General features: G+C 39.0%; 1 protein-coding gene across 2 annotated transcripts in view; it reads right to left on the bottom strand.

Annotated features, from left to right (window-relative positions):
* Positions 1 to 864: 864 nt before the first annotated feature.
* Positions 865 to 11848, bottom strand: part of LOC117429527 (zinc finger protein 704-like) — a 32889-nt gene continuing 21905 nt past the window's right edge. Inside the window, exons 3-9 of one of the 2 annotated variants that reach the window (XM_058990987.1) lie at positions 10998 to 11104; positions 10162 to 10391; positions 8686 to 8786; positions 7651 to 7921; positions 6962 to 7066; positions 5216 to 5337; positions 865 to 5126 (exon numbers count right to left, since the gene is read on the bottom strand). In XM_058990987.1, coding sequence (XP_058846970.1) covers positions 5015 to 5126; positions 5216 to 5337; positions 6962 to 7066; positions 7651 to 7921; positions 8686 to 8786; positions 10162 to 10391; positions 10998 to 11104 — 1048 coding nt within the window. In that variant the 3' untranslated portion in view covers positions 865 to 5014. The remainder of the gene's footprint in view (positions 5127 to 5215; positions 5338 to 6961; positions 7067 to 7650; positions 7922 to 8685; positions 8787 to 10161; positions 10392 to 10997; positions 11105 to 11848) is intronic. The other variant, XM_058990988.1, reaches the window with a different exon arrangement.

Here is an 11848-nt window from a genome sequence, read left to right as displayed (position 1 = left end):
GTTTGTCTTGCATGAATCATCAAATTAAAGTACAAAAAAATGTACAAGCTTCAATTTCTGGCAAAATACTTTGACATGCAGATTTTGTTTGTTTGTTTTGTTTTTCACATATTAGTCAGAAGTACAACATATTGAAAAGTTCAACACAAAAAAGAAAAAATACATTCATTTTTTTTTTTTAAACAAAGTCTGATGTTATTCAAAGCAGATTGAACACGCTAAGTAAAAAAAGCCCTTTTTATTTGTATAGTATGTAGTTAAGAGAGGAGAGATAAGCAGTGTTAACATACGATTTATTTTGCCGTGTGCTTTTAGCATTTCTTCCTTAGAACAGTAAACAGACAGTAACATACTTTTACAAGGGAGGGAGGGGGGTGTGAAGTATTTTCAAAATCACCCAGGTCATGTACGGGATTTATTCAGAGAACTGATTGTTACATTTCATCAAATAATACTAATTATTTTAACAGTTATCATACAATGGTTATGATCGCATGGTTTCAACTATAGGTCAGATCTACTTTATTTTAGTAAAACAAGACTCCATTTTTTCTTTTTATTATTTTGACAGCAAGGTGGTCTTAATCATATGAGAATACAAAGGTACTTCACAAAGACCAAAGAATGTGGATAAGGCACAACCACAACCCTGTTAACAAGGCAAAAACAAATCATATGTAATTAACGAATCTAACATACAGTAGCATAAAAAGGGTCTTCAAAACAGTCTTTCGTTTAAAAACTAGTATTTGCTAGTAAATAAAATAAACAGTTGTTTAAGCCAACTGTGCTTTAAAAAAAATCCTTTGGTATAATTTTTTAACTTTAAACACTGTACCACTCCCTCCCTCCCTCCCTCCCTCCCTCCCCTTGCTGGTTAAATAACAGTACTGCTACTGTTATTTTAAAAGCAAATGTCAGTGAAAACTTTCAGTCAGAGATGGGTTTTCAAAAATACAGTATTGCTGGATCTCTACATTTTAGTAATACTGTAGCTGTCTGTAGTTATTTTTCTTTCCCTAGAAGGTGGAAAGATGACTGTGTGGAGTTTTAAGCAGACTGATAAAAAAAAGAAAAACACCCACCATTTCAGAAAACCCTCATCAGGGTAAGGGGGTATTTTTTGAAGAAATACAACTGCAATTTAACTTCAGCAACAGTTATGGGCATATGACTGCCAGACAACTACTACAGACTGTACTGTATTCTATGAATGTGCCAACAAATTAGTGTGGCTTTTTCATTCCAGTTCTATTACTCTTCCAAAGCACCCCCCATCGCAGTGCTGTAATAGGAAATCAAACGTGCATTCCGACACATAACTGCTGGACTTGATGATCCTGATCTGTGGCTCCTTGGCACTCAAGTAACTGATAAAACCCATCTCTGCAACGAAAGTTCTGCTTGACTTTATAAAATAACAAAAATTTAAAAATGGTGAAAAAGTCAGTTTGCCTGAAGCGAAGCCAGGCCAGAAACACTGACAACAATTAAAAAAAAAAAAAAAAATCCACATGAAACCCCTGTATTGGAAAGCTGCCATAAAGAAATCACTGATCAGCATCCCGACCGATACATTTTTGACACATTGCTGGGGGTTGTTTAGCTTAACATCCTGGTGTGTTTTTCATGAGCTGTGGGGACAGCTCTCTAAAGCTTTCTGTAGTTGGAGGGCTCTGGACTGTATACAACAGACAACAAATTAAATTAATGCAAGAAGGTACCGCAGAGCCAAGGAATGTGCAGGGGGTGGTACTGGTACCTACTACACAATATTCCTTAATACCTGAACTAATTGGGGCTCCAATTGGAGATTGATACCTGCATGGAGTATGTTTTATGAAGCACAATCAATGTGACAGCTTTTATCATTCTTATTATATTGTCTTCTGTTGATAATGAAGCAAATATCCAATTACCACATTGATTTCAAGGTTCATTTTCATATGAAGTCCAATTAAAGCCTGCAGTCTATTTTTTGTTGGTTGGGGCATTCATTAGTTCAGAGATTATTACAATTGGGCACTGAAAACAAGACTTATGTTTAATTGCACATTCCTAAGATGCCAGATCGACGTTTTACATTCATCTTTTACATTCATACACACAAATTCTCTTCACAAGCTCTTTGTATTCGTTTACTTTTGAAACAATCACCCAAGCAACGCTACTAAAAGCAATACATGTACAAATAATAAGTAACATTACAGAGTAATCAAAAATATTTTCATAGTTAATTGCCAGTACCTCCATTTCATGTTTGGAAACTCATTTTTGGTTTGTTAGTTAGTAACAGACATCACCTACCACAGCTGTAACTATCACTATCATGAACAAAGTGGAACACACTGCCCTACAGGGATATGCAACCCCAATGGCCACTAGAAATAAACAGCAAAACTTAGTAAAGAACAATCTGCTAGTTTTACTGGAATAGAATCATTGTGAACATTTTGAAAACCATGTTTCCCGTTTTTAAAGGACTCAAGCCGTTTGCGATAAGCTTGATTATTCCATGGCTGTGTTGGCTTTTTAACAAGCAGTCTAGGACTGCACTGCTCCATTTGTGGGACTGGTATTGGACTATCAACATCCCTTACATCTGAACTTTTCTTGAACAGATCTTTTACACCAGTAGCTTTGACAAGGAGCCATGTTCATCACTGATCCAAACAAGCAACGGTAGGTAGTGAATATTAACCATTTCTGACACATTGTCTTCAATTTCTTTATATAAAACTCCAGATAAAAAAAATATCTCTGTTCAGCAGAACTTAGTGCAATTCAATGAGGTTTCCTCTTTCCCAATGGCACTTGCTGAAGTTTCTACCCAAAAATGGTGACGCTCTTTTCCCCAAAACTGCAGATAAGAATGGAGCTTTGAGCTGCTGGTACAGAGCACACCCTGACAGCGAGGCTCTAAAAACGGCAAACAGCATCTGTGGAGGTCATTAAACATCTTTCAACATCCTATCCATATACAGAAGCTGTGGGCATTTAATGCATGGAAGTAAAATACATTTATTAATATAGATTGTGTGAAACTACTTAAGTTGTTTAGCTGATAATATTGACTCAGTAATCATTTTCATCTGTACAAAACAAATATATATATGTAGCTATTAGTGTTTGACAGCAGGGAATATGAACCTTACACTGTTTAGTTTGCCAGTCTATTCAGATTGCACCCTTTAATGACCTCTACAGTGCTGTTCTGTATCTCAGCGAAGGCTGGACCGTCTGAACAGATCAAAGCTTCATTCACGTGTATTGATAGGCAGCACAGTAAATAAAACTCCTCCAATTCAAAATCTGTAGAAAAAAAAGACATACTGCAAATGTACATAAACGCTTAACCTACATATCCAAAGAAATCATTTTAAAGAAAACGTGAGTATAAAAACGAAGCTGCAACTATAAAATCAAAAGCCAAAAAAATCTATTACTAAAAAAGTGTCATCTTGTATCCAGCCATGTTTTTTTGTCTTTATGTTTTATGCTGCATGTAGCTCTTGACTCGAAGTAGGCTTTTTGGGAAGCAAATAAACACTTGCAAATACAGTTTAGTGTAAGCAGTAAGAAACCAGTCTTCTGTCCAGGTGGAATTTCAGGTGAATCTGCCTTCACCAGATTATCCTCTGCACTGGTACAACTGAACTAAAGTTGTCCTAAATCCCACATACAAGGAAAATAACACTTAGAATCTCTTTAGATCCATCCTATTTCCAACATTTGAAGGCAACTACAAAGAACTACTTGTAAATCTGCGTTTGGCAATGAAAATCGGCCTAAAATGGCGACACAGGTTTCTAAAAGATACAAACGAAAGCTCCAGCTACTCCTAGCTAATGGAACACTGCCTCGCCAAGAAAAGTCTTCAACATATAATGGAAATTATTAATCAAAATATGTATAATCGTTTGTTTTTTGTGTCTGGAACTTTGACATGATCGCCATTTTTTAGTAACTTGCACTTTTCAGCGGTTGAGTAACTAAAGGTAGCACAGGCTTTCATTTGGTGCGATTTCCTTTTTTTAACACTTGCATTTGGAGACATGTTACTACAGTTTCAAAACTCTCAGCTTCCAAGTGAAATTCCTAACCTTGAGAACATGTGACAAGCAGCAAGCATCTTGCACCTACCCGCAGAATACTGCCTACCTCAATGCGACTAAAAAAATCTGTTTGACCTGCTTCCCAGAAAATCCTTTGGATTAAGTAACTATAGCGCTTGTCATTTGTATTACTGACAAAAAAAGCTAATTAAACAGGTATGTACAATGTGAAAGAACACCAGGCATGGTGTCATAATATAAGCAAATTCAGTCCAATGATGCTTTCTTTTAAAACCACTGCTTTAAACAGTGCTGATAATCTGAACTGAAACTTATGACAATGCCTGTATAAAAAGGAATTCAATGAGCAATCCCAAAGAAAGTACTGTCAAGTGATAAAGCTACACAGTTAGCAAGGTTTGTACAAATGAACCTCGTGACTGTTTTAAGTGACCAGAAAAAAAAAGCTAAATTCAAATATTTTCCATAAAAAGCTTGTCTGAATTTTTTTATATATATAATTAACAGCATGGTCTTTAAAATAAGAAATTGTAAAAGTAGAGTTTAAAATATTAACAGTGAATTAAGAAGCCTCAAACCATTTCTTTTTTAAATGTGCTGCTTAGCTTTTTTTTTTTCCCTCTTAACAGATTACTGTAAAAATAAAACAATGCTGCCCAAACGATATAAAGATTTTTTTTGTTTTCTGTTTTGTGTATTTTTTTGTAATTTTTTTTCTTTTCTTTTTTTTTTTTAACCAGAATACAGCACGGCGTCCCTTTTCCATTTCAAACCCAACCAAAGCTGTGACGATTCCACCCCAGGGAGTGCCGCAGAACAAAGGAGGACGGCTCGGAAGGAGGTGGCTTTGAAGTCAAAGCTATCACGCACTGCCTCTTGGCGCTTTTGCGTTTAACAATACCAGCCTTTTGAGCAAGGAACTTCAGAAAGAGACGGGCTCAGTCAATAAACCTCTGGCAGGCTTTTTTCCAGCGGCAGGCGGTGCACCACATGTCCCTCTTCTCCATGCCATACACCTTCCGACACTTCTTGGCTTCTCCGCGAGGTTTCCTAAAGATAAAAACAGCAGGAATGCCGTTACTGTGAGAAATCAACCACGCTGCAGCTCGGCACAGTGATGTTTGATCCACTGCAGTTACCTGGTTCCCGTGGCTGGTTTGGGTGCGGAGGGGAGAGCCGCGTGTGTCTTGGGGACTGTAGTGTGCTGGAGGGGCTGCCTCTTCTCCCCGATGCTGACTGTGCGGATCTGCGTTAAGGATCCCTGGAGGCAAAAGGAGGCAGTTGTCACGGACTAATAATTAGCTTGTTTCCCATTTGATCCAATAGCTTTCCTTACTATTGAGTTTGCAGGACCTCTGTAGCCTACTTCTTAATGAAATACAAGAATCTTTACTTTTGCATATTACTTGGAGTCATTTGACTTTTTAAATGTTTTTATTCCACACGTCTTATGATATCCAGCATAGTAAGACCTTTAGAAAACAGGGGGGGGGGGGGGGGGGGGACAAATCAGGACATTGCATGACATGAGCATCTGTAAGCCTCACAACTCCGGACTATAATGGACTAGATGGCACCCAATTGTACCAGTACTTGCATCATCTTGTACTTGCACTGAACTGCTCCATATTTTGCCGTATTCTAGTACTGCTCTTAATTAGAACTATTTTCTGTTTCTTATAGTTGATTTTATTCTTAAAAGGTATCCGTATTCACGTTTTTTGTAATAGCTCTTACTTGAAATCATTCTTTTCCATTTATCGTACTAACTATGTGCTCTTCATGGATCTATAAGTAAGTTTAACTGCTCTTAGTCGAATTCGCTCTTAAAGGTAATTATTTACTGTATTCTTTATTTTGCTGTTATTTGAATGGGATCTTATTTTCTACTGATTTTACTGTACTTTATAACTGCTCTTATCTGTAAGGTGATATTTTGCAATGTGATAACTTCGCCCTAGATAAGGGCATCTGCTAAGAAATAAATAATAATAATAATAAATGACATGACACTGCCACAGAGTTTGAGAACATTACACGACTTGAGGCAATCGTGCCCTCATGCCATGTATTAAATAGAACCCTGATTATTGCTACTTCGTGCCAGAAAACATTTCGATTCTTTACTGAATTCCATTTTATATTAAAAACCTGACCTCAGGAATGGCATAACTAAAAGTGCAGCCCGGTTTTCTTCTTTTAAACTGTTACCAATGGGCCGAAAAAGGAACGGTTATGTTGAGAGGGAGAAATTCATCATAAAGAAATGTATTCTGTATTACTTCCCTCACAAGCAAGACAGCTATAATTAAACTCTTTAAGCATTCTATTTTAGACAACACAAGTGCTAAAAAAAAAATCTAAAATAGGAAAAAAACACATCAGATGGCTTCTTGATGTTTTGATATTTAAGCCTTAAGTGCTCGTGTTTAGGTCAGACATGGATTTAAACTAATTTCCGACTTTTCTCAGAGTGCCACAGTACTGCGTCAGGATATGATCTCACTGCTGAGGTCCTGCCATTTAAAAATACTGAAGCCTATTGTGGCACAGAAGCTGAAGTACTGTGCAGGTTAGCTGTTTTATTGTTTAAATATCCCTTTTGTTTTTCTTTGTTTGGTTTTGATAAAGTAATATATTTCTTGGCTTTGAAAGTAATTTGAAGCGGCAAATGGCTTGGGTTATAAATTCCTCTTGTATAAACTTGTTGGGATCCTTGCATGTGCTAAAATAACACATCTGTTTTATTATTAATACAGTATTAATGCCTGTGCACATTGGGTGACATTGTTGATGCAACACAAATACTGTACCCCCCACCCCCACACACACACACACACACGCACACACGCACACACAGAGTGTTAAACTGTTTGCCTGCTCACCGGTGACCCTTTAAATATGACGGGAGGGGACTGCCAGGATATACTGATCCCATTCTCACTAGGTACGAACTTGGAAGATACAGGGATGCTAACAGGAACAGTGGCCTGAAAAATACAGCGTGATCAGGTTTTTAATAATGCATTCTATTAAAATATAACTCATCAGCAACTTTCAACACACAATCAAATGAGTTTGTGTGTTGAAACTGTACGAAACAAGTGGACTCTCCAAGGAGTTTACTTCAGTGAAGAAAAAAATAAAACACCAATTCTAAAACTAAATACAAAACCAACTCAAGACTACTAACAAGCCCCTAAATTAAAAGGTCTACGTTTTTTGGTTTTTTTTCTGGTTTGGTAACTTTTTATTTGGTGCGTTTCTCTTTGCGAATTCTGCCCATAATGTATTGAGGCTAATGCCACCTTACACTGAAGTAGCTTCTAATGGTTTTACTTTACATTCAACCCATACGCTCACAGAAAGAACCAAACAAGGGGAGCTGCTGAATTAGCATGTGGTAACATCTTAACCCCATGTGGATCCACATCATAAAACAAACAACCACACCACTGGGAATAACCTGCAGAGAAAGAACCAGGACTGGATACAGTGGCTGTTGTGGCCAGCGTTACAGTCCATTAAAATGTTAAGAGAACGAATGAGTGAGTGAATTAACAACTGGCGGTACCTGGTAGGCGTGATCAGTGCGGATGTGGCACAGCGTGGAAGGTGCAGACTGGCTCAGTGGTGTCAGTGTCTTGCCTCCCCAGGGGCGGATCAGCGCTGGCTCAGAGTGGGGGAGCTCCCGCAGGGGGAACGCAGGGGGGTGGGGGGCTGTGGTGGTGGGAGAGGTTGGCGTCAGACTGGAAAGCCCCTCCGACAGCGAGTCCATGTTCACCTCGATCTCAGAGTAATAGAAATCCTCCTCCCCATCACTGTAGTCAGAGTCACTATTCCGCCTGCAAGAGGAAACCATCACAGTTTGCGATATAATTTTATAGGTTTGTTTTATTACATGATGTTAAATAAAATACCTAAATTATGTTCATATAGTTAAATGATGTCTCAATCCTAGAATTCTCTTTGATGCATTTGTTAATTAAGGACATGGATGGAAGAAATATATTGTGGTCTGTTTTAATGGTTTTGTATGTACTGTAGTAGTGTTAATAAGTGAGTCAATTAACCAATCTTGCTCTGGTTAAGGATTACACAGGACTAAAAGAAACTGACATGCATTACAGAAGTGACCTACAGTTGTTTCATCTCTGGAAGTTGTGAAGAACATGATCCACTCACTGCAGGACCACTTCCTCACCAACAGGGGTCACTAATGTCTCTGCACAGTTTTTGAAAGCACAGTACGGTGCATGGACTGGCACTCAGTGGCAGCAATGTTGTTGGAATAGGATTATCATACAATGCTGTGTCAGCAGCAAAGAGAAGCCCATGGGAGTGCTGCTCCCTAGTGTAGGGAATAGATTATCAAGCTATACAGGAGCTTGAAGATGTCTTTTCTAGGCTCCCTCGTAGCTGGGGTTTCCCTTTTCAACCTACAGCTGTGGCCAAAATTTTGTATCGCCCATAATTTTAGGATTGAGACTATTAAAAAAAATATATATATATATATATTTGTGACTGTGAACAAACCAGGCCTTTCTGGTAAAGTGAAGTAGACTGAAGTGAATTGTATTTGCCATGGCGATCATTGGTGTGGACATACCCGAGGTGGACAGTGCGGACGTGTCTCTGAATTCCTGATGAGGTGCTGAGGACCTTCTCACAGTTCTTCCACAAGCACTTAAACATCACCTTCATAGAGTTCTGGAAAAAAAAAAAAAAACAGGACCACCCAGCCTTTAACATCCTGCTGGGAGAGGCCAGGAATACAGCAGACAACTGTGCATTCTGGGATCTTTTTAATACAGAATCACCAATAGAATCAAAGGTGCTGACAATCCCCCTAAATACATTTGATTTCTGGTTTGGTAACTGTATTTGGATGTGTTTTTCCTTTTCTGAACAAATCATACTGATGATGATTTGAAGGCGGAGCTACTGTTCATGACACCCTCTAGTGGTACACCTTGGAACACCAATGCTGCTGAGGTGACAAAATGTATCACCTCTACATTGTCAAAGCAGTTTGTGATTGTTCTCAGAGTCATATTGAATCGGTTCTGTTCAAATGGCTTAGTATATCACCAGCAGTATAATCCTTCCCTGAAGGCAACCACTTAGATCAAAGCAATTGGAGTAATCCTGCCATATTAGTTCTTTTAACTACAGAAATGTAGCATGGTATTATTAATCAGCGGATCATAACTCTTTTATAATTCTGTCTATTTTAGATTAGAGGGGGTTAACAGTTTAAGATTCAACAACTCACTCCAAAAAAAAAAAAACAATAATAATGTTGCAGGGGTGTTACCAGACTAGCTTTTCCCACAACTTACTGTTTTGCAGAACAAGTTTAAACCTGTGTTTCAAATCGCTTTATATAAAAAAAAAATTTAAAAAATATATAACAGTATTTGAATATAATACAACATTACACTGAAAAGGATATACAATACTGTGGTTTTAAAAACATGCCTAATGTTCTGGGCTTTCGATTAGCAGCAAGTCCTAATAGTGCAGTTGGGATACAAGTGCTTAGCAGGAGTGGTTTTCCTTCGTGGGTGCAGCGTGCAACATTCCCACTGTATATTATGCAACTCGGAAGCAGGGGTCCAACCATGCCTGCATTTAAAAACTGCCAAAAAAAAATACAAAGCAGCTTGAAGTCGCTTGCATTGTAAATGCTGCAGCCCTTCACAATTTCATTTAATACAGGAGTTCTAATACAACAGTTATAATTTACTGTGATAAATAAATCCACACCTAGGTCAAGCAAAGAAGCGTGTGGGCTGATAGCTTCATCAGTGTAGTGACTGGAGAAGGTTAGGGGTGGAACGGTACTATATGCAGGCTGCGACTCAATATGCATCATGATGAAATGCACTTCTTTATTCAAGAACCACTTGGTAAACTGCAATGAGCTATCTTGTGCGTTCGGTTCTGCATCACCATACAAAGGATTCATACCTCTATTATGATACAATTTATCATGTAAAGAAAGTATCACGATGCTTCAATGCACGATGATTCATTACACCGCTAGCGAAGGCCTGACTTGGTACCGCTGGCTCTGCCTCACCTTTCTCTTCCTGGGGATGGGGTCCTCGAAGAGGAAGTGTGTGGTCACGGACTCTTCGATGTTGTCGTCGGACTGGGAGGACAGCAGAAAGCTCTTGTTGGTGTCGGCGGGGAGCGGCGGGGAGGGGGTGGAGGGGACCGATTGGTCGCTGGCATCCCAGCTCCAGTTCCCACTGGTTGAGCTGCTGTAGCTGGCAGACAGGGCCTCCTTCCACCCTCGACTGCAGGGATCTGGAAGTGTTCACACTTCTACCATTAATAACTTTTGTATTCAATGCTGCAAAATGATTTGCTTTAATAAATCTAAATTTGGGAATCTACAGTACCTAGAATTGATTCAGATCAAATGACTAAATGATTTTAGAAATCGCACTGTTCCAAATTACACAGCAAGCAAATGATGATTCTCTATATTCTGCTGTTTAATTAAGGTTTAAACATACCATGCTTTCTACTTGTTATAATAACGGCATACATCAAGAACCTACATGTACTGTAGGGCTGTGTGTGTTTCACTCTGTAAACACCTAGTCATCCTCACTCATTGAATAAGTACAGTACTCTATGAATGTTGATGGATTTTGTTTATTATTTAAGTCTACATAGACTGTAAACAAGGTTTGCCTATCAAACAATACTAACTACCTGTACCAAGAATGCATACGGAAAACTAGTTCAGAAAACGACGCTGATTACTGATGTCTTATCAACACTTTCATTGCTTAAGGTAACATCTTTACATACTAAGAATTGTTATTTTTTTTCAGAACTTGGCTACCCACTAATCCTCCTAATCTGCCCTCTGTACAGTACAGTTGGGGTTCTGAATCATGTTACCTGCGCCTGGGGTCCCAGAGGGGGGGCTGAGTACCAGCGGACTGGTGGAGAGGGTGGTGAGGACTGTAGCTGCCATCACCTCCATGTCTACATGACCCAACGGCCTCCTGCAACAAGGACACAAACAAACACAAACCTCTTAGGTAACGGACCTCATCAGAAATGCAGACCACTTCACTGCAGTGGAATGTACCACTCAGCATGCTTCCCCCAAGAGGAAAGAAAGGAGGCTTTAGTGTGACGAGAGATATCGGGTCCTATCATTCACAAAGCATTAACTCATAAGTTATTTAACATCAACGTTTTAATGGACTAAATAAAAGTTTGCTATGCACAAAGCGCCTCTAGAATATTGTGGCATATTTAAAAAGTCTGGAAAAGCTGTATGCATACAGAAAAAAAAACTGCACTGAGCCCATACCCCCTGTGCCCATGTGTGTTGGGTTTTAAATCACTTTGTCTGTCTAACCTCTCAGCACAGTCTAAACAAGAGGGCGCGAGTCCAGAGTGTGACACAGCCCCTATTTATACGCAGGAGGGTTAAGAACAAAGGTCACCCAAAAGGGCTGAAGAGACTTGGAGGAGCCAACAGCAGACAAGTGCCAGAGTCTCACACTGCCATGTCTAATCAATGCCAAACTCTAGTCCCATAGCTACACTGATACTATTGCATCCTGGGTAATTCAAGCACTCTCCAGAAGTCTAGTTGAAAGCAGGGTTTTAATAATAAAGCTAAAACATGTTTTGAAGAAGTGAGCTAGAAAGACAGATACACTCACAGCAGGAAGGTCCTCAGCATTGTCAAAAGCAGTAGTATTTACTTACTTGTACCAAAAAGAAAAGCAACAACA

The sequence above is a fragment of the Acipenser ruthenus genome, chromosome 18, assembly GCF_902713425.1.
Source record: "Acipenser ruthenus chromosome 18, fAciRut3.2 maternal haplotype, whole genome shotgun sequence".
Lineage (NCBI taxonomy): Eukaryota > Metazoa > Chordata > Actinopteri > Acipenseriformes > Acipenseridae > Acipenser > Acipenser ruthenus.
This window is presented reverse-complemented; position numbering and strand designations above follow the sequence as displayed.